The following is a 22,644-nucleotide window of genomic DNA, read 5'->3' as shown; positions in this document are numbered from 1 at the left end:
CTACCAGTTCACGGATTGTGCTGTCCGAAGAACATGTTTTGGTCTCCTTCTCTTTGATGCGGCATCAAATCGTGCTAGCAGTCTGTTCTCCAGTTCATTGCAGTATTCCCGAAGATTAGCAACTACAACTTCTAATCCTCTGCTAGCAGCTGCATTACCCATACTGATGCCTGATGGTACAGTTCTTCCAATATCTTCCTCAGCAAATGCCCGCAGTTTTTGTGCAATTTTAGCAGCCTCTGCAACACGACTATCATCGGAAAATAGAGTTGAAAGTTCCATAGATCGCCAGGGCTGCTATTGAACACCATCAAGTACTTTATGAGTTATATCGATTGACTAGCATTCTCCCACTGAGCATCTGCACTCTGTAGATGATCTCCTTTTTTTTGCAGCAATCTGTCCAACACTTGATATACGTGAATCCAACCTGACGAAGCTACCAAACAAGCCGTCTACTCCTTTTTCAAGCTCAGTAAGTGTCTTTCGGTGCTTTGAATCTTGTGTAGAAACATCCTTCTTAAGATTTAATAGCTTTCCATCAATCTGTGTCTGGAGATCAATTAACTCTTTACAAGAATCCTTGAACAGAGATAAGATCTTATCTACTTCAAGAAATAACGGGTCAAACACTCCTTGCGCAAATCTTGTTGCATCTGACGGGGTTTGCATATGTCCATTTGGCAAACTGTCAGTCTCGCTGATGTTGCTATGACCCTCAGATGAATTTGTTTCATCTTCTTGAAAAGATCTACAGAGTTCAGCTCGGCTCGGCTCCTTATCGGCTTGGCTTGACTCGACTCGGCTCCTACTCGGGTATGCGATCCTTTTTTTTGTAGGACTTTGACAACAATTTGAAAGTCGCAGTCGATCTACCCATTTGACTGCTTTCGAAACGCATTGATTTGTGGCGGATTTGAAGAACGTAAGCGACCTAATCGCTTGACTACTCTCATTTCATAGACTTGAAAGCACTCAATAAAAGCGTTTTAGGCTTTACGCATCATATTCACCACGTGGCTTTCAAGAGTTTCAAGAACGTAAACGACCTAATCAATTGATTGCTGTCAATTCATAGACTTGACATCACTCAATAAAAGCGTTTTAGGCTTTACGCATCACATTCACCATGGCGACTTTCAAGAGTTTGAAGAACGTAAACGACCTAATCGCTTGACTGTTGTCAATTCATAGACTTGATAACACTCAATAAAAGCGTTTTAGGCTTTACGCATCACATTCAGCATGGCGGCTTTCAGGAGTTTCAAGAACATAAACAACCTAATTGCTTAACTGCTCTCATTTCATAGACTTAACAGCACTCAATAAAAGCATTTTAGGCTTTACACATCACATTCAGCATGGCAGCTTTCAGGAGTTTCACGGACGGGACAATCACTATCCTCGACAATGTTGAAGATGAGCAATATGATGACACCACCTTAACCATATATCCCTCTCTTACCGGGCTATTCGCTTTTAAAACTCCATTCTATGGCAACTCAACTCCCGTCTTATAGTGGACTTACGCAGTGAAATAAGAATTCGCTCTATCATTGGTAGGCAAACACTTTTTTTTTATATGACTGAACTTAAGATTGTTATTCTCAAGCTGCCTATGTATCCTTTTAAAGAACAAATCAAGTCATCACGTAGTTCAAGGGTTTTTTGTGTGTGTGCCTTATGCAGTTTAAGCTCATGCAGGCGTGGAGCATGCTTTAACGTTTTCAAGCATGATACTTCTTCAAGAACTTGTCGTTAATGGGACCGATCCTCAAACCGTCTTCCGCCACAATTTTGTAAGCTCTATTGGTGTATACTTCTCTGACGACGTAAGGACCATCTCATTTTGACTTGAATTTGGGGCCAGTCTTGTGCGTCATAATGATGGGTCTTCCAACAACAAGAACTAAATCATCAACATGAAATGACCGTGGTCGAACACCTTTGTTGAAGGCGTGTGACATCCGAGCTTGGTAGCATTCCAGGTGTTGTTGTGCATCAAGCCTCTTCTCAGCTAAACCTTCTAACTCTTGAAGGCGCAACTTGACATTTTCCTCATTTGTGAGACCTTCTTGCGAAGCGATTCTCAATGACGGGATTTTTCTCTCTAATGGTAGCACGGCTTTGTCACAATAGACGAGAGAATAAGGTGTAGCATTTGTGGCTGTCTGATACGTCATTCTATAAGCCCAGAGAGCTTCGCCCAATTTCTCATGCCAATCCTATGCTTCTTGCTAACAGTTTTCTTCATAATGTTACAAAGTGTTTTATTGAATGCTTCTGCCAAACCATTTGTTGGAGCATTGTACATCGAAGAGAAGTGAAGCTTGAAGTGGAATTTCTTGCTCAACTTTTCTATTGCGGTATTTGAGAAATACTTGGCATTGTCTGTGATGATGCACCGTGGTATACCATAGCGTTGTATAATGCTTCCCGTAATGAAGTCCACAACATTTTCTTTCTTTATTTCTTTAAGCGGTATCGCCTCTGCCCACTTTGAGAAGGAATCTGTGGCTGCCAGAATGTACATATGACCAGCCGATGATTTCAGAGTGATGGGTCCGATTTCATCCATTCCCCAGACATTGAACGGGTGCGAAACAATTGTCGGATGCAATGGCTCAGGTGGTTGATGAATGAAGTTGGCATGAAACTGACAAGCTTGGCATTTTCATGCATACTCCATACAATCCTTGACCATGGTGGGCCAATAATACCCTAGTCGTCTTACTTGAAAATGTAACTTTGGTCCTGACTGATGTGCTCCACACACTCCAGAATGAACCTCTTCCATGGCTTTGACCGCTTCATCTTTTCCCAAGCATCGAAGGAGTACTCTGTCAAATGACCTCCGATATAAAGTCCCTTTGTAGTAGAGAAAGCGCGGTGCTTGCCGCTTGATGCTCCACCTTTGCTTCGAATCTTCGGAAAGCTTATGTGCTCAAGAGAGTCAATAAAATGATGCCTCCAATCTTCAACATCAATGGTGTAAACTAACACTACATGAGAACTAGCACACTAGAGTGAAGGCTTTGTTATCACGAACCACCTTTGGCAAATTGAGATGTCCAAAATTTCGTCTCCAGACAATGCCAAAGTCGCCGCCAAGTTTGCCAATGCGTCTGCCATTTGATTTTTTTTCCGTGGCACATGTATGAGTATAACATTATCAAAGCCCTTCAAGAGTTGTGTGGCGAGTTGGAAATAAGGTATCAAATCTTCCTTCTTGACCTTGTAATTAGTGAGCAGTTGATCAATCACCAACTTCAAGTCTCTATACACTTCGAGACTTTGGATTTCAATTTCTAACGTTATTTGCAATCCCATGATCAACGCTTGGTACTCTGCGACATTGTTGGAGCACAGTTTCCCAAGAGTGAAAGAATAAGGCAATATCTGTTTTTGTGGAGAGACAAAGATAACACCAGCCCCTGTTCTGTCTGCCCTAGATGAGCCATCGAAAAATATCTTCCAAGTAGGGAGGATCTCTGCAAGGAAGACTTCCTCGTCCGGGAATTCATTTGAGATTTCCCAATCTGCTGGAATAGGGTGGTCTGCCAGGAAGGCCAACGCATGTCTTTTCACTGCTTTAGCAGGCACATATACGATGTCGTATTGGTTCAATAGTAACACCCACTTAGCCATGCACCCGGTTAGAACTGGTTTAGATAATATGAACTTAACTGGATCGGCTCGCGCCACCAAGTGTATTGTGTAAGCTTGCATGTAATGCCTCAACTTTAGTGAAGACGAGTGCAAGACACATTTTCTTTATCGGCAGATAATTTAGCTCAAGTCCGGTGAGGGTCCGACTTAAGTAGCACAAGGCTCTCTCCTTTTTGTCTTCATTTTCTTGGGCAAGAAAGTCCCCAAGTGATATCTCTTGAGCCGCGAAGTAAAGGATAATAGGTTTCTCGGCGATAGGTGCACCCAACATGGGAGGATTCGCCAGGTATTTCTTTATGCTCTCAAAGGCATTGCGACAAGCTTCATCCCATACAAATGAAACATCTTTCTTCATGAGTCGACTGAAGGGTTGACAACGGCCCGCCATGTTCGATATTAACCGTCTAATGAAGGCAAGTCGTCCTTGGAGGCTTTTCAACTCGCGCAAATTTCTTGGCTCTGGCATTTCCTGGATGGTTTTCATTTTGGATTGGTCTACCTCGATGCCTCGGTGCTTCACGATGAATCCAAGAAATTTTCCAGAACTGACGTCGAAGGCACCATTCAAAGGATTCATTTTTAATTGGTACTTGCGTAACCTGTCAAACACTCTTGGTAGATCTGGCAGGTGATCACTTCTTTTCTTTGTTTTGACAACCAAATAATCAACATATCACTCTACATACTTGTGCAGCATGTCGCCGAAAATTTTCTGCATAGCACGTTGGTACGTTGCACCGACATTTCTTAACCCAAATGGCATGACCTTATAGCAATAAATTCCTTTGGGAGTTTGAAATGCAGTGAGTTCCTCATCCTCTAATGTCATCCTTGTCTAATTGTAACCTGACGATCCGTCCATGAATGACAAAGCCTCATGCCCGGTTGTCGCATCCACCATGAGCTCTATGATTGGCAGAGGGAAATCATCTTTTGGATATGCCTCATTTAAGTCACGAAAATCTACACAAATACGGATTTGTCCGTTCTTCTTCTTGACAGGAACAATGTTTGCGATCCACTTGGGATATTAAACCTCTCTAGTGAAGCCTGCGACAATTAACTTATCAACTTCTGCTTCAATTTGAGGAATAAGTTCTGTTCGAAAGTGTCTTTGTGTTTGCTTGGTTAGCCGAGCTTCTAGTTTGACAGCAAGTCGATGAACTGCTACCTTTGGATTCAAGCCGGGCATTTCTTTGTACGTCCAAGCAAAGACATCTTTGTACTCGAGTAACAAATCAAAATATTCTTTTTCTTCTTCGGAACTTAAAGACGCACTCACAAAAATAGGTCTTGGGTCTCCTTATGTTCCCAAGTTAATCTCCTTAAGTTCGTCCATAGTGGCTTGCCCCCCGTTTTCAAGTTCTAGACGAGCTTCGTCTACTTCAATTTCAAAATCTTCATGATCGTCTTCTTCTACGGCATCTACTTCTACCACCGTGACATGATAAGAGGTTTGGACAATGTTATCCTCACCGCCATTACCGAGTTTGCTATCTCCTTTATGACCAATGAATATGATGGTATGTTGCTTCACTTTGAGTTGATTTGTGGAATCCAGTTCCAGAACACAATGCCTCTTCATGCGTGACGGGATAAGACTTCGGATTTCTTTACTCTCCGCTCAACTACAAGTCATTTTCCTCTTGCATATTTGTTGTTCCTTAGGTGCTTGGATCCTTTCCAATGTAGGCTTTCGCGGAATGAGGTTTGACTTTTTCTTATCTTTGTCTGAACTTGACATCCTTTTGAATACGGAATGCCGAGTGGTTGTACTACCAATGCAATTGAAGACTGGCCCTCTACTTGCTGTCATCTTCACACGGTCAAAAACTGACACCCTTGTGATGGATCCTTCAATACGTTCAGATGTTGCTCTTCGGGAACCTGGACGAATGCGATCGAACGACGAAATGCGAGGAGTTGACTAAACCTCTTGACTCTTCTCTTCAACTACCTCGACACTGATATGTTGCACATTGGCTCGCTTCGCCTTTCTTCTTCCTGAAATTCTGGTTGGCTTGCTCGAAGTGAAATTATTGCCCCTTGCTCTCTTAACTTCTTTTGTGGTTCATCGAGCTCATGCGCCATCTTTGCTGCAGCTTGGTCGTCCTTTTTGCTTGATGAACCAAAGTCGTATCCATCTTTTTCTAACAGCTTGTATGCATTAGGATCGAACTCTTCACTTGTTCTTTTCTTGGGCAGCAATCTATGTTTCGTCTTACCTTGAATTGGTTTGACAAACCCCTTTAGTGGCTGCTTTGTAGGATTTCGGTTGCTCACCTTTATTAATTGCAATGTTGATTCTTCCCTCAACAATTTCATATCATCCTTTTATAATTTTCGTGGACACTCTTGTGACTTTGTCCCCACAAATGAAGACTCCCCCTCCCTTCGTCTAGACTTCGAAACATAGCGAAGGACCGGAAATGCATGACTAGCTTTTCTTTCCGCAAACGATGTTGCCGCTTCAAATCATATTTTTTGCGACACTTCACCATGAAGCTCAATTTCTTTTGATTTGGCATCATTCTCCTTGACTTTAGCGGCTTTCCCCGTAGAGGGTACTCCGACCGGAAGGATTTCTGTCATTGACTCCTCATCTGTGTAGAATTTAGAATCCGCAAAGTATGATTCAGCTTCTGTGAATGGTTTGGTATCTCCTACCACGGTTTTCACACCTCCGCGATAGAACTTGAAGCATTGGTGTAAAGTGGATGGCACGATGCCATTTTCATGTACCCATGGTCGTCCCAACACCAAGGTGTACGAGGTCTTCGCATCGATGACATGGAACAAGGTGTTTGATTTTAGCTCTCCGATGTCCATGTCTAGTCTGATCATCCCTATCGCTCTTTGTCCTCCTTGGTTGAAACCTTGGATCATGAGACGACTCCTTGATAACTCATCAACGTTGACGTCAAGTTGAGACATGGTTGACTTGGGCATGATATTTACTACTGACCCTTCGTCTATGAGCATGTGATTCAACTTCCGCTCTCGCATGTACCATATCACAAAAAAAGGCTGATTATGTGGATTAGAGCCCAATTGAAGGTCATCATCTGTGAAATGTATGGCATAAAAATATGCATCACAAGCGCCACATTCCTTCATGCTTGTGGAGTATTTTCCTACATCAATGAGCAACTCCACAAGTGCGCATCTCGTTGATTTTGGCAATTGCATCAAGTCAGAGAGGCTAAGTTGGAAAGGTAGACTCTAAAATTGTTTCAACACCTCATTTTTCTTTAACACTTGACTTGCACCTGTTTCTCTTGCTTTAGGATTTTCGTCTTCTTTGGACCGGACTTCACAACTTGTGGCTATTGAAGTGACCTTCACTTGTTTTGTAGGAAAGTGCTCTATTGACAAGTTTCGGTGAAGAGGCTTCCACAAATATGGAACGACTTTCGTCTCAAAACGTCCTCGTCCATTCTCCTCCCATCATGGATGTGATTTCTTATGACTTAGTTGGACAATCGGTGAATTTGACATCATACCTTTGCGAGTTCTTCTTCGGGTGACCAATATCCATCCTTCATCATCGGCATTAGAGGCAACTTGGAGGATAGGCGGGAAAGCAGGACATTCTTTAACTTCTTTGGTCTTCTTATATTCGCGCGCCTCCTTTGTGAAATGGAACGGTGCTTCATTGGGTGAAAAGCAAATGGATCTGGCTTGAACGACCCAAATGTTATGGTAGTGCAATTGACTTCAGCAACGTCGTCAACGTCCAACTCAATCTTCCCTTGCTTGGCGAGATTCATTATCAAATCCTTGAGAACAAAGCACTTCTCTATAGGGTGACTAATGAGGCGATGATATTTGCAATACTTCGGATCATTGATTCGATGCATTTATTCTGGACACTTGCACTCCGGCAGATCTATTATTTTGTTTTTTAGCAGATCCTCTAACATGCCCGCCACATCAGAGTCTGGGAACGGGTACATCTTTTGCTCCATCTCCTTCAACATGTGTTTACTCCTATCGTAGGAGGATGTTCCACCTTATTGAACTCTTTCTTATCCCGCGTAGAGATCTTAACCGGTGCAGTATTGATGACGATTGATTCTTTGGAAGGCTTCTTCACAACCTTGTCAAATATGCTTCCGAAGACTTTATATTTTCATTGGTCAACCAGGGACTCATTCTTTCCCTTATGACTTGCCAAGCTTAGCTCCATGTCGTAGGCTTGGGTAGCCAACTCTTCGAAAGAACGAGGCTTGATTCCTTGCAAGATGTATAGTAAATCAAAGTGCATGCCTTGGATGCACATTTAAAAGACTGACACCTCTGAAAGTCGGTCCTTGCAATCAAGGCTAAGTAAGCGCCATCTATTGATATAGTCAACCACGTATTCATCCTTCCGTTGCTTCGTGCTAGTTAGCTCCATCATGCTCACCGTCCGCCTTGTACTATAGAATCGATTGAGGAACTCACGCTCCATCTGGTCTCAACTGTCAACATACTCCGGCTCTAAGTCTATATACCACTCAAAGGCGTTTCCCTTCAACGAGTGAACAAACTGCTTGAAAAGGTGATCGCCTTCTGTCCCGGCGTTACTGCAAGTCTCCACAAAGTGGGCGACGTGTTGCTTCGGGTTCCCTTTACCTTCAAATTGATGGAACTTTGGTGGCTGATACCCCAATAACATCCTTAAGTTGTCGATCCTCTTAGTGTAAGGTTTGGAGTAAGTGAGGGAGTCACGAGAAGGACCTCCATATTGAGCCCGAATTGAGTTGGTGATGTTGTCCTGCAATTTTTGGAGTGATAAGGAACCAAGCGAGTCGTCATTGTTCTTGGACGCTTTCCCTTTTCATTTACTTTGCTCCTACCAGGCGACCCTTTGGTGGAGTTCTCATCATTGTGATCTTCCAACTTGCTATAGAGCTCAGCGATTTGCACGTTCTTTTCCTCAACTGTTCGGGTGAGCTTTTCAACCATCTCCAACTAATTGGAGAGTTGCTCCTCGATTGTGGATGTCCCCATCACCAAGACTTGCACATTGTCAGAAGAGGACTCATGCGCCATAGAATGAAAGTTATCGCCATCAAGGCTAGGACTTCCATGGTATGATTTCGTGCTCGATTCGTCATCAGAGAAAACGTCTTCTAGGATAGGGCCATCACCATAAACGGGTAGATGAGATTGCTTATTTGGCTCCTTCTCCTTTGACACTTGCTTCTTCCCAATTTGAGAGACATGCTCTATTGCTCCCAAGCTCTCCAAGGTGATGAATGGTTGACGAGGCTTACTAGAAAGTGCCATAAATGTCGTGGGTTGAGCTATAGCCACGCTCCGGGTGACAAGGGCAATCAGTTCACTCTTTAATTTGGATAATGTTTGTTTGGATTTCTTGACCGGCTCAGCCCTCTCCGCTTAACCTCGCGGTTGTGGATTTGGATTTCGTCGATGGAACGACTTGGTTGTTCTTGGAAGCCATCGCACAAACGAATTTGAAGATTTCTTCGGAGAAGGAGATGAAAGGCCAAAAATGTCCCACTGGGCGTTCCAATTTGTAGAACGATAATCTGAAAACAAATAAGAGTGCAGACACGTGTACAAATAAAATGTGATTTATTGATAATCAAGCGCGAGGTTACAATCTTTGTGAACTCCTATGATTCTATCTCCGTATGTAACTTGGCTCAAGGGTGACATGCACTTGATCTTGAGAATTTGAGTTTGGATTTGGATTTGATGAAGAACGAGCGATTTGGTAGCTTGATGATTCTTCGTGGACTTGAGTTTAGATTTGGATTTGATGAAGAACGAGCGATTTGGTAGCTTGATGATTCTTCGTGGACTTGAGTTTAGATTTGGATTTGATGAAGAACGAGCGATTTGGTAGCTTGATGATTCTTCGTGGACTTAAGTTTGGATTTGGATTTGATGAAGAACGAGCGATTTGGTAGCTTGATGATTCTTCGTGGACTTGGGTTTGGATTTTGGATTTGATGAAGAACGAGCGATTTGGTGGATTGATGATTCTTCGTGGACTTGGGAGACTTCGGGATTTCTCGAGAGTGATCTTGCTCGAATGATTTTCTCTCTTCTTCTCAAGTCCCCTTCTCTTCATGTATGAATGGGTATTTAGTGTCAAAACTTCTATTTTATAGAATATTTTAATGACACTAAAATAATAAATTTCTTTAATTGTATAATTAAATCAATATTTATTTTCTGATTAATTTAAATTTAGTTATTCTCATAACTAAATTAAGCAGAAAATAATTGATTTAATTATAACCGTTAAAAAATTATTAATTTAATCAAATTTCCGAGTATCATTTCGAATCGTCAATGACATTCAATTCCTGATTTACGTCGGAATCACGTAGTTTTGATTACGATCATCCATTTATGTGCTGACACGAGTTTTATTCGGATCCGCTCTAACTTTGTTGATTTTTAGGTCACGTGTGCAATTTTATCGGGTTTTTGGGCGATTTAATCATTTAACAAAGATAATTTACTTCATTAAATTTCATGTGTCTACCAATTACAACTACCAGCAGAAGATAAATAGATTGCATTACAATACAGCAGAACCTATAACAGTGATGTATCTGCTATGTGTAATACAGAATGCTACACTTAATTTGCCAGTATAATTGAATGCTTATATAGAAAACTATTCAGAAAGTGATGTTGCCAAAATGGCCGCATATATACAAACTTGAGGTTGATGTCGAGTGTCCAAGCTCAACCTCAAAGGCTCAAAGCAATCCTTTTAATATTGGGATAAAATCCATACCATATGGGCCCATCAATACCCAAATTGCAACTAGCACAAGGAATTAGATTGCATATCTAAATGTATTTTGTAGTACACCCTCCATTTTATGATGTTCATGTACATTAAACCCAAAGGGTTGCATCTAGTTAGAACATACATTTACCATGGTAGTGCTGCAAGTAAGCTTGTAATGTCAACATCTTCATTTCTACCTCTAATACCATTTCAGTCTTAGAGTTTCTAAAAGACTTCTACAAATTTACTTGCTGATCTGCGCAGATGCAGTATTTGGAGAATCAAAATCTGGTGCCAATCTGAATTTTAGAATCCTATGAGTGCGGCCAACTGGTGTTACTTGCTTGCTTGAAGATTGCTTTTGATCAACTATATATTTACCAGCAAATAGGTTTGCCTCTGACGGTCCTGTTTCTTCATGAACAACCGAGCCAACTGCAATTGCAAATTGTTTCAGTATACACGAAGCTGATTAGAGCTCAACTCTACTAATGAAAGCAGATTTAAAACAGCATAAGAAACAATAACATCTGACAAGCATTTCCAATGCCTTTTTTCCTGTGATATTTTGATTTAATGCGAACTTTGGCATTCGATTTAAAGTGTAGATCATGAAGAGGAGAAAAAAGGTTATGACTTGTTTTTTTGCTAAAAATGCTTCAGACAACAGTAAGAATATCTATTAACAGCCAAGGGACTACTCAACTTTTGCAGTCAAAAAATCAAGATCTCCCTAGTTTGTGGATCATTAATGTAGAAAAAATATGAAAGTGAACACAAGATTATTAAAAACCTACATAGGACTCTTCAATTATAATCAGAAGGGAATCACAATATAACCCAATGGAATACTGACACTATGCAAATTTAACTCAATGAAAAATTTAGGTGGGGGTATGTGATGGAGTACAGCAAGGACATAAATCCACAACCTGGTAGCGTTGATTAAGGTCCTGACCCGGTGATTGACAACTCGAATGTGGTTTTAAAGGTGAAATTTTCAGGTTTTCATCGGTCTGTGTGGTTCTAACATGTTTTCTTGCTAACTGCTTCTGACCACAATAAGAATATCTATTAACAATTAAGATAATGGTACCCAAGTTTTACGAATTGAGAAATCAAATCTTTCATATTATAGTTCATACGATCGTTAATGTAGAAGAACCATAGAATCAACACGAGATATTCTTCATCAGACTCTTTATAAAAAATCAAACGGGAATCAAAATATGACCCAATGGAATTTCTGACAATACTTATTTAGCAATATTTTCAAGTTTCCTCCGACAAACTAGATCCTGGAGTATATAGAAGACAATTCCTTTCAGGTATGTGCTCAGTTGAGATGAAAATAAGTTTTACCTTCTTCTTTGAATAGAAGGCATGTCCCAATTGTCTCATCCCATTGCCCGACCTGTGACAAAAACCAATAATCCATCAGACCAGATTGTTAGTCCAGTACTTTTATATTAATGCCAGAACACAGATATGAACTGCTATCTCGAGCTCGACATGCCAATCACCATTAACACCTGATGCAACATCTCACATGACTCAATTAAAGTATAAAGATATCAAAAAGTGTGGTATAATTAACCTACAAGTATACTGTTTCAAATAAAAGAATAAAACATAATAAAAAGCAACAGATTGACATCTTTCATGTTGCTATAAAATATTTAGTGCTTCTAATATGTGTAAAAGCATGGAGAATACATTACTATGACCTGATGGCATCCAGTATGCCAATTTTAAGATGTCATACTAGCAATATTCTTAAAAAACACTCTCTTATGTAGCCATCATTACTCTAAGTCCTCAACCCAAAAAACATAATAACATATATGACGGCCTTTCTAATTCCAACCACAGTTTGTCACCCCTCTCCCTACAGAAAACCAGTAATGAATTTGGATTCATATGATTCTGAAATGACTAATGATTCTCATCCTATGTCCCTTACACCAAAACAAATACCAATACTAAACCTCTTGACAATGAAACTAAATCTAGGGTTTAAACTCACCAGCTTAAATTTGCCATCTAGAACCAATACCGGTTGCATTGTATCCAGACCCTAAAAAACAGGACAACATTATGTGGGCACTGCAAAGAGTTCAATATATAACCAAAATAGGAACTCAAAAGCGAGAAGATCATACAGAAAGAACATATGGTGCGTTTGGCCGGATTTCAAGCTGGGAGTAAACAGAATCAAGATCAAGCAATACATATTCTTCTTCTTCCTGATGCTCACTTTTAAGAGTATCTACCTCCATCGAGGAGGTGAATTGCCGGACGGGGATGGGTTTGGGTTTCGCGCGCTCGAGGGTTTTTGGTCTCTCTGGGTTTGGGTGGGTGGATAAGCTTAGTTCCCAAAGGACTGTGCAAGTAAAGGTGGAGTCTGGGTGGTACGCAAGTTACGGAAATGCCCTTTTGAATGAGGACCCTATAAATACGTATTCTTCCAACCGATTTCTATTGCCTAGAGGCGGTTTGTATAAATAGTGCCCGCAAAACCCAAAACCCTTGAAACCCCAAAGGCCCCGAAATGCAAAATGGATCACATTGCAGCCATGGAAGAGCTAGTGGTATCCGACAGGGTTAGGCAAAAGCTACAAGACGTGAATGCGGCTGCCCAGAAGTATCTCTCTCCTGTCCAAGACCATGTTAATTTTACTCATCCGTGTATCAATTTGGGTTTCCGGTTAGACTATATGCACATGTTTTCATTGTTTCTGATGGGTATGTATCGATACTGTTATTCCACTCGCTGCCAGAGTTTGCTGTATTTTCTGGAGTTTTAGCAAACCATATCTATTACTTATCGATTTCTGGTAATGTTACTGCACTCACATTTTGGATGGGTAGTTAACTTTGTTTTCTTTTGACAGCAAGCTTACTTTAAATGTGCATATGCGTGTTTCGATAGGAGAAGAAACCAACAGGAGGTTGGCAATTGCGTTGAAAATTGCAGCGTTCCTGTTGTTAGTGCTCAACAGAGAGTTGAGAATGAGATGGCTAAGTTTCAAGTAAGTGCTTCTTTGCTCCTCCATCTCTCAGTGTGAAAATTTGTAGGAAGTTTAGGGTGTGGTTTTGTATAGGTAGTTTCTGATTTCTGATTATATGTACTGATGATTATATCATGTCCTTCGGAGTGTTTGATTACTTTTACAAATATATATATATATATATATATATATATATATAACAGGGGCCTTCCTGATTTGATTTTCCGCGCGGTGAGATATTACCTTGCTGAACCTCCCATCGTAGATTCTCATTGTTTCTGAAGTCTCAGCCCTTTGTGTATGACAAAACTAGGAACAAAATGATATTCACATAGTGAGTGCACTAATTCCACCTTCCCCTCGTGAGGGTCCTGTAACTCTTAGACCTTTTTACTTCATGTGAAATTCATGATGGATGATATTCCTCACCTTCTCTAATGTATAATCCAACAACTCAACACCTGGCACTTTTCTTTTTGTAACATCTGGTATCCCCTTCTCTTCATCCCTGTGTTCTAATTCTTCACACGTAATCAAACTGACTTCAGAGCTCACACATTGAGTAGTTAGTGATCGGGAATGACCACGGTGGTCATTAGGGAGTTTTACTTACTTGGAAGAAGAGAGAGATAACAAGACCGATGAGGGAATAGAAAAGAGGTATGAACTAAAATTGCTGAGTTATACTCTGGACTGAGAGCTCAGGGTAGCTACAAGCTTCAAGCACTGACAACAACAGGGCTATAATGATCTGTGTGTTGAAGCATGTAGGGTCCTTGAAAATGCTACTACTGTGTGTAAGAATTGATATGCAGAAGTGATGGGGAACAAAGAGAATGGGTTGTGCTAAAAAACAAAAATGGACAAGCGTTGGGTTGTGGGAGAGACACATGATAGATTGTAACAATCTGAGCTGAGGCTGCCTACAAGTATTTTCATTTCAAACTATTTTAGAAACTGATTGTAATGTGTAATAGTTAGAAAAGTAAAACTCATCATGTATAAGAGATCTTCAACTTGGGGAAAGATTTCTGAACAACGTTTCTAGTATGCCATGGTAGGTTGTCAGATGTTTAGGTTGGCCTTCTACATTCATGCTATGCGCATGCAGTAAGATGATCTTCTATGTTTTTTTTTTTTCTAGAGTTAATGTGATTACTGTAACTAATTCTTTTTCGTAGGCATTCACAATTGAAGTGGAATTAACTTACTTAGTTGCAGCATGGGATGTGAAAGTTAGTAATGGAGGTTACCGTGGAAATAGAATTAGTAATGTATTAAGTGACATCTAAATTGTTGTCTCCTTTATATGAAGTCAGCAAATATTAGGGAACATAAGTTTTAACAATATTTGGTCAGCGATTGATGTGGGTACAGGGCTTAGCATAGACCAGTTCAAGGCCAAAATGTCAGTAAAACTTTCCATTTATATAGTAATAATTTTAAGATTAAATTCAGTTAACCCCCCCCCCCCCCCAAAAAAAAAAAAAACTTTTAATTTCATCAGAATACCCCCTGAACTCTCTAACCTTAGTCAATCGTATCCAAGTGCTCTTTCGTCATCCAAATTGAACATTAACTCCGGCAATGTGACTCTGTTTAGAAGCTAAATTGGATGTTAACTCAGTCAATTGTATGCATTATATCATAAAACGCTCATTTTAGCCCTTAAAATGGGTCTTATTGTCAGAGTTAACGTCTAAATTTGACGGAAAATGAGCAAATAAACATGATTGACTGAAATTAGAAGCTCAGGGGATAATTTGATGAAATAAATAGTGTACTAACATGATTTCCCTCCAAACCTCAGGGGGTAAACTGAATTTAGTCCATAATTTTTTAAGAAAGAATATACATTAGTAGTATCTAACGAATTTTCTTTTGTTATTTTACTCTGTTGCCTAACATAATATTAAAGGAAAGAAGATAGTGGTTGATTATATACTGTTAAACCGTACATTAATGACATGATTTCACAAACTTAATTCTGATTTCATTAGAATTTACTCATGATTAGACTTCTTTTATTTTGAATTTGTGTCAACTTTTTTTTGTGTCACTTTGTTGATCGTTTGTTTTTTTTATTTAGTCAATTTATAGTCTATCCTGTTTATAAAGCATAAAGTTTTGCAAAGCATATCATATTCTAGGTTGTGGAACTTATATTATAGCAAAGTCCTCACTCTTACTATATCTTGTGCAGGAAAGGTTGAGTAGGGCTTTGATGGTCTCTCAAGACAAATTCGATGCAGCAAAGCTTCAACAGGTCAAAAGTAGTGCACTCACTGATTTGGAGTCGTGTGTTCACCAAACAACCGAAAATGGGATAAAGACACTTCCACTTCTTGCTGAGAGATTGAAGTCTTCCTTTTCGATCAACAATTAGCTTAGCAGTAATGATGCCAGTTTGTTGTTATGCTCCCATCTATTTCGGCCCTCAATGATATGATAAGCCTATGAGCCTTTCCAGAAATGATTAATGACTTGAAGTTGATGTATGAGGTTATAAGAAATTAAGAAAATTGTGCACTCAAGTTTTAATTCTTGTTGGTTAGCAATTGTTGGTGTCGCATATATACATTATTTCCTCTTATTTGTGCTTTCACTGCCACTTAGCTTGCGTGGAAATGGATTACCTGTATCAAATTTATGATATAATATAAGCATAAGCATTTCATGGAAATGAACTTGAAGTGAATGACATTTGATATGAAAATATTTCAATATTGGACCTTAGACATATTTGCTTTTCTGCATTCGTCTTCATGTGGCTGTTCTGTGTAATATTCTCAGCAGCTGATGTTTGGATGTGGAAGCGTCCATACTGCCTTTATTTTTTTTTTCCTCATTGTGTCATTGTTCTGATAAAATTGTGTTCTTAAGTCTTTCCAAATTCCAACACATGATTTCACCACTAATAGCTTGGATGTGGTGCCCAATACCATTTTATGTTTATTATAAGTGAATATGTGAATTCAACTCGCAATAGACTTGTTGTACCAAATTTGTTATTGTATTTGATCAAAAGAAGAATAATAGATCTAGACGACGTAATCTAGGCCACCATATTCCCTTTGGTTTCACTCTGAAATTAACTTTATAGAGATGATCTTAAATAACATATATAAATATTGAATCGCTTATGGTGAAAACATTTGACCGAAAAGTGTGTCAAAATTGGAACTTCACTCTGGATAAAAACTGATATTATACATATATCAATTATATGTCTTTTTGGTAATAATTATATATATAAAATTATATTTGTTAATAATACTATATTTAAATTTTTATATTTATTTATATTATAACTTTATGCTAGATTTAAAATAAATTTTTAGCATTATGAAACAACTATATGAACTAAACTTCTCGGGATTAATCGACACCAGCTGATGTTATCGATACTAATATTTTAGGACCCTGTTAAAAATTCATCTAATTCTGACCACCTCGTCTGACCGTCAGAATTTCTGGTAAACCGAAAACATCACTAATATGCCCTAAGAGATGACCCATTACCAGGATGCGAACGTCGAAAACCGTTTGCATATCTGAAATCATCTAATTTAGGGTGCTAGGATGTCTTCTTCACCCAATTCTTATGTGCAGAAGCTAATCTAATGTAGATGAAAATTTCCTATTTGGCAGTAGCCATATCCAAGACTGTTCAAGGCTCCCGGACCATATTTTCACGTAAAGGTATCATAATCTTTTATACTAGGTTTAAAATAAAACTATCGCATTATGAACTGACTATATGAAGGAAGTTTCTTAGGATTAATCGACACCAGCCGATGAGATCGGTACTTATATTTAGTAACCTTGTACAAATTTCATCCACATCAGACTTTGTTTGACCGTGAAAACACCACTAATATGCCCTAAGGGATGACCCATTACAAAGATGCGAACGTCGAAAGCCGTTTACATATCTGAAATCACCTAATTTTTGTTACCTATCGTGCGTGGCCGCACTGAGGAAACCCATTTGGCAAAGCCCCGGTTAATGGGGTTTTAATATGTCAAAACGCCTTTTTTTTTGTTGACCGTAGGTACGGAAGGTCAAACCATGTCCAAAATAGACAAAATTTTTACGGGGTCCCTAAATATATATAGCAATCACATCTGCTGGTGTCGATCGACCGTTTTTAGAACCGGAGTTGTCGATTGCCTAAGTGTCCACTAATGTATATAACATTTTATATTAGGTTTAAAATAAAACTGTTGCAATATGAAGTGACTATATGAAGAAAACTTCTCAGGATCAATCGACACCAGCCGATGTGATCAGTATATATATTTAGTGACCCTGTAAAAATTTCATCCAATTCGGACCTCGTTTGACTGTCCGAATTTCGATAAACCAAAAACACCACTAATATGCCCTAAGCGAAGACCTATTACCAAGATGCGAACACCGAAAGCTGTTTGCATATCTGAAATCACCTAATTTTATCACCGATCGTGCACGATTGCACCGAGGAAACTCATTTGGCAAAGCCCCGGTTAATGAGGGTTTTAATATGTCAAAACGCCTTTTGTTTAGTTGACCGTAGTTACGGAAGGTCAACCCATGTCTAAAACGGACGAAATTTTTACGGGTTTCCTAAATATATATACCGATCACATCTGCCAGTGTCGATCGACCATATTTCGAACTGGAGTTGTCGATCGTCGAAGTGTCTACTAATGTATCATAACATTTATATTAGGTTTATAATAAAACTATCGCATTATAAATGAAACTTTTCAGAATCGATCGACACCATCTGATGTGACCGGTATATATATTTAGTGACCATTTTTAAATTTCATCCAATTCGGACCTTTTTTGACATTCGGAATTTCCGGTAAACTAAAATCACCACTAATATGCCCTAAGGGAAAACCCATTACCAAGATGCGATACCAAAAACTGTTTACATATTTGAAAATCACCTAATTTTTGTCACCGATCGTAAGTGGTCGCAACGAGGAAACTCATTTGGTAAAGCTCAAGTCCATGAGGTTTTATTATGTCAAAACGCCTCTTTTTTGGTTGACCGTAGGTACGAACAATCAAATCATATTGAAAACTAACGAAATTTTTACAGGGTCCCTAAATATATATATATATATATATACATATGTATATATATATATATCGATCAAATCTATTAGTGCTTTCTAATAATTGATTTATTGTTCTAAACCCTTAAATAAGAATATTATGTTTTTTTTCTAATACAAGCCCGCAAGACCCGGTCGGTAAAAACCCGCAAAACTCCGCCTGCAAAATCCCGTAAAAACCCGCTTTAAGTGGACAGACTTGGATCTTCATATTTGTGAAAATACCCAGCCCGACCTGTCACTTATTGAAATATACTAAGGCCTGGCCCGAGCCCGTTGACCAGCCCTATATCAATTAATCATTCATTCAAGAAAATCACACAACAAATTTTTGAGAAATTTCTCTACTTTTGTGACATTTTCCATTCTGGTTTTGACGCTCGTCCAGCCTGTATTATTACCGGATTTCTGAGAGCCAAAGCATCAAAGGTGCAAAAAAAAACTTAAAAAGCTTCAAAGCATTGCTACTCCCCTTCTAGCTAATGATAAAACTGTAAAATTATGTTGTTAAAATGACTTGAACACTAGTTTAGAACTACTCAAAGCATGTATTTACACCATTCCTGCTGATTCACTTACTGCCCTCTATGGAGGAAATTGATCAGAGAAATAAATGCAAACAAACAACCGAAAAAGCAAAGAAAATCCTATCAATCTCTCCCACAAGTAATACCCAGCTATTGAACATCTTCACAGAGTGGTGGACAAAATTATAAACTACAGCTTAGGTCACAACAGAACATACATGTATTACCATGAAGAAAATATTGCATATTACATAAGTAAACAAAGGGCTGGAACACTGCCTTCACAAACTTGGTTACCTTGTTCTCAGCAACATTATTACAAACTGATATATAAATCAAACTTTTTTACGGCATGCTTCCTTCGGCTTGTTTCTGGACTCTGTCTCCCTCAAACTTATCTATAGCGACTTGTAGCTCATCTGTGCCTCCAACAGCTCTCATGGTGTAGAAGTACACGCCAAAGACAAAAGCTGTCAAGCCCCCAGCAACTATAACATTCTTTGTTTTAGGTGCAAGGCTCTTAAATCCCGACATCCCAGCCATTTTACCAGTGAATGCTTCAGCGATATCTCTTTGTGCTTTCAATTGAAAGAAACATAAAACTCAAGTTAATGAAGACTCCATGCACTAGGTATTTACACTTTCATTTTTTTTTTTAGAAGGTTTAACTTGTATAGGAAATCCTGCACAAGACTGATAAATGCACAATTTGGAATATAAGCAATTACAACATAGATTCCAAGATTTTTGCCCCAGGTGAAAAATTAAGCACTCTGACTATGCTCTACTGGAATCTTTACACAGTGATGTTTATAGAGATGTACATAGGTAAGCAGTCATGCACTTTACCAGCATCATAAGAAAATGATCGTATTACTAATGTGCATCAAAATCAGAACAGATTCTGTTAAGCATGACAAACATTACAGACTATCAAGCTCTAGTGTAACTAAATAACAGTGAAGATATTGCTTCCATTATAAATTTGGAGTAAGGACCGGGGAACTAGATGACTGTGTGGTTCAATAAACAATGCAAAACCCATTTGATTCAGCAATAAAATCAGAACTTGACCAACAGAGATTCAGCAAATCAACTTTAACGAGACTAATTTCTATTTGGTCACTGAGAAATCATACAGAAAGAATAAATATATAAAACAGAGAGAGAGAGATAAATTCATAGCTCTTAGGTTTCTTCTATCAAAAGATGAACAAACCAATCAATAATCAACTGAACACAGAAAGCTGATACCCCAGGTATCAATGAAAATAGAAGCAAAATCACTAGCAAAGATTAGCAAAACCCAGAAAAATTGAAGAAATAAGATACCCGAATTCCACAAAGGTCAAAGGCACAAACGTCTGATTTCAGTCCAAAACCCTCAATAAACCCGATCTCCTTCTACTGAGTAATTTTTGCCATTTTCGCACCTCTTATTGCAAATTGTGCACGTGCGCGGTGGCTGAGAAGGCACGTCCTCAACCTTGTGACTGGGCCCGGATAAGGCTTTTTTTTTTTACGAAAGCCCGGATTAAAGGGTCATCATATCATTCGGCCTGCGATCCTAAAATCCCGTGGGCAGCCCGTTGGGCCGAAGGACCAAAGCTCGGCCCATTGCAAAGCCCATTCAAGTCCGGATTTATGGGTAAAGGTGGATAAGGTCCTAAACCGGCCATTTTTTAACCGGAACGGGACCGGTAAGTTGCATTTTGGTTTGGTTTTGTCTTAAAAATACAAGGACCGGTGTTTTTTTTCTTAAAAAATTAAGATCCGGTTAAGGACTAGCAAGAACAGGGTTAGTCCATTCGGTACCTGACTTGGACACAATTCACGCAAATAAACGTATCATTGTCAAGTAAGAGAAGTATTTATCCCAAAGTTTATCGTACCTTGGGGATTAGTGGCTAGCCCATAATCCTAGGCTAATTGGTACCTAAAGTCACTAATGCAAATAAAAGAAAAGAAATGAAAATAAAGAAAATAATACTCTAAGGCGTCAAGCTTTAGCAATGCTTGGCTTCGATTCACACCAAAGCCTAATAACAACTAAAGCTTAGTGATGACTATTTACAATGAGTCAATATGGTCACCGAGAATTTAGTTTGATAACTAATTAACTAAAATAAAATTCGGCAACAAAAATTACAAAAACAATGAAGAATATAAAATGAAATATGCAAATGGGAATATTAGGGTGCTAGGATGTCTTCTTCACCCAATTCTTATGTGCAGAAGCTAATCTAATGTAGATGAAAATTTCCTATTTGGCAGTAGCCGTATCCAAGACTGTTCAAGGCTCCCTGACCATATTTTCACGTAAAGGTATTAATGTGGCAGTTCAAAGGTCATACTAATTCAATTAGAGATAGTTAGAGCCGGTTCAAGGATCACTAACTCACCTTAATTGGTGTAAGGATCGGGAATTAGACCACTAAGAAATTCACCCGCGCAATCACAACGGATATAAATTATTACACTTGTAACCTCCTAGATTAAGAATTAGAGATGGTCATACATCAAAATACACATCCTAGAGATGACTAAACTCCTAGACATGCATTAATACCAAGCGAAAATAGAATCAAGCATCCAACATATGAAATTGCATCATTAAATTAAGCATCTTTTTATACACGATTTGAACTAGGGTACCCACCCATAAACATATACATCACCAATAACATTCAATTAAAGAGATAGATAATAAAAAAGAGAGGGAGAGTTAATTTGGTCACTTCTAGCTATGTGGCTAGTATGAACTAAATATACTCTTCACCCTACTACCCAATTGAAGATGTGATGGTCTTGTTGAGTGAGTAATAAACTACAAGTCCCAAAAGATAAATTAAGAAACTAGGAAAATGGAATGAAAATGATTAAATGATGGTGGTGAGGTCGGTGGGAGAGGGCGAATCCCTTCCATATGCAACGTTGGTGTGTTTCAAGGTTAGCCTAGTTTGATGGGTTCCTTTTCTGGTTTGAAACACTTCATTTACGTAAGTTGCATGTAGAGCTTAAATAAGACCAGCAATTTAGATTTCTTTAGGAAAAAACTTGTGTCCGATCTATGTTGGACGCAGCCGTCCGAACTCTCCTATGTGGACCAATACCAGGCTGCCACGTATCATCTTCTTCTGACTAGATTTCAGCTTTTTATCTTTTTTTTTTTGGAAAATAAATAGAGACGTGATACGTGAAGGAGGAAAAGAAGCGTGTCTGGTACAAACGCAGCCGCTCCGCAGTCTCCCCTCCTTTCTTCATCGGAACCTCCTCGTTCCTCACTTCCTCCTTCGTCTGCACGACACACCTTCTCTACTCAGCTATCCTATCAGGTAATACGTTTCTCTTCAATTCCCCCCCCCTCTTTCTCTCTCTCTCTTCAAATTTATAATCCTTGTACTTTGATTCTGACCCGTCAAAAGAGAATAGAGATGAGAAAATTTCAATGGGTATTAAAATTTGGGTCTCTGAACTTGGGATTCGCTATTGCTAAACTAGTATTGGCTGCTCAATTGATTTCGATTATAATACATATAGTTAACATGAACAGTTGAAGTACGTG

General features: G+C 39.0%; 3 protein-coding genes and 1 pseudogene across 5 annotated transcripts; 1 reads left to right on the top strand and 3 right to left on the bottom strand.

Annotated features, from left to right (window-relative positions):
• Positions 1–4,498, bottom strand: LOC126792143 (exocyst complex component SEC10a-like; annotated as a pseudogene).
• Positions 4,499–5,792: 1,294 nt separating this feature from the next.
• On the top strand, positions 5,793–15,826 carry LOC126791844 (uncharacterized). 2 transcript variants are annotated; one of them, XM_050518340.1, is made up of 4 exons: positions 5,793–5,802; positions 6,443–6,469; positions 13,328–13,461; positions 15,644–15,826. In XM_050518340.1, the coding sequence occupies exons 1-4, from the start codon at positions 5,793–5,795 to the stop codon at positions 15,824–15,826; spliced, it is 354 nt and encodes a 117-aa protein (XP_050374297.1). The 2 variants fall into 2 exon arrangements, with proteins under 2 accessions (XP_050374297.1, XP_050374296.1); XM_050518339.1 differs by lacking the exons at positions 5,793–5,802; positions 6,443–6,469 and adding an exon at positions 12,988–13,129.
• Positions 10,303–12,800, bottom strand: LOC126791845 (uncharacterized). 2 transcript variants are annotated; one of them, XM_050518341.1, is made up of 4 exons: positions 12,592–12,800; positions 12,456–12,506; positions 11,792–11,843; positions 10,303–10,864 (listed from the first exon to the last, which is right to left on the bottom strand). In XM_050518341.1, exons 1-4 carry the CDS (start codon positions 12,706–12,708, stop codon positions 10,674–10,676), a joined length of 411 nt encoding a protein of 136 aa, XP_050374298.1. In that variant the 5' UTR covers positions 12,709–12,800; the 3' UTR covers positions 10,303–10,673. The 2 variants fall into 2 exon arrangements, with proteins under 2 accessions (XP_050374298.1, XP_050374300.1); XM_050518343.1 differs by lacking the exon at positions 10,303–10,864 and adding an exon at positions 10,874–11,481.
• A 3,421-nt stretch (positions 15,827–19,247) lies between the features above and the next one.
• Positions 19,248–20,502, bottom strand: LOC126791847 (uncharacterized). The gene is made up of 2 exons (XM_050518346.1): positions 20,412–20,502; positions 19,248–19,657 (listed from the first exon to the last, which is right to left on the bottom strand). The coding sequence occupies exon 2, from the start codon at positions 19,620–19,622 to the stop codon at positions 19,425–19,427; it is 198 nt and encodes a 65-aa protein (XP_050374303.1). The 5' UTR covers positions 19,623–19,657; positions 20,412–20,502; the 3' UTR covers positions 19,248–19,424.
• Between the last annotated feature and the right edge of the window lie 2,142 nt (positions 20,503–22,644).

This window comes from Argentina anserina, chromosome 4, assembly GCF_933775445.1.
Source record: "Argentina anserina chromosome 4, drPotAnse1.1, whole genome shotgun sequence".
Lineage (NCBI taxonomy): Eukaryota > Viridiplantae > Streptophyta > Magnoliopsida > Rosales > Rosaceae > Argentina > Argentina anserina.
This window is presented reverse-complemented; position numbering and strand designations above follow the sequence as displayed.

What these genes read in the sequence shown, in the direction of transcription:
- LOC126791844 (XM_050518339.1), top strand. Translation starts at nt 12,988, where the DNA reads ATGGATCACATTGCAGCCATGGAAGAGCTAGTGGTATCCGACAGGGTT. An exon ending in TCATCCGTGTATCAATTTGG is followed by an intron (nt 13,130 to 13,327) that starts GTTTCCGGTTAG and finishes TTTGACAGCAAG; the next exon opens with CTTACTTTAAATGTGCATAT. An exon ending in ATGAGATGGCTAAGTTTCAA is followed by an intron (nt 13,462 to 15,643) that starts GTAAGTGCTTCT and finishes TATCTTGTGCAG; the next exon opens with GAAAGGTTGAGTAGGGCTTT.
- LOC126791845 (XM_050518341.1), bottom strand. Translation starts at nt 12,708, where the DNA reads ATGGAGGTAGATACTCTTAAAAGTGAGCATCAGGAAGAAGAAGAATAT. An exon ending in TAGATGGCAAATTTAAGCTG is followed by an intron (nt 11,844 to 12,455) that starts GTGAGTTTAAAC and finishes TTTTTGTCACAG; the next exon opens with GTCGGGCAATGGGATGAGAC. An exon ending in CCTTCTATTCAAAGAAGAAG is followed by an intron (nt 10,865 to 11,791) that starts GTAAAACTTATT and finishes TTGCAATTGCAG; the next exon opens with TTGGCTCGGTTGTTCATGAA.
- LOC126791847 (XM_050518346.1), bottom strand. Translation starts at nt 19,622, where the DNA reads ATGGCTGGGATGTCGGGATTTAAGAGCCTTGCACCTAAAACAAAGAAT.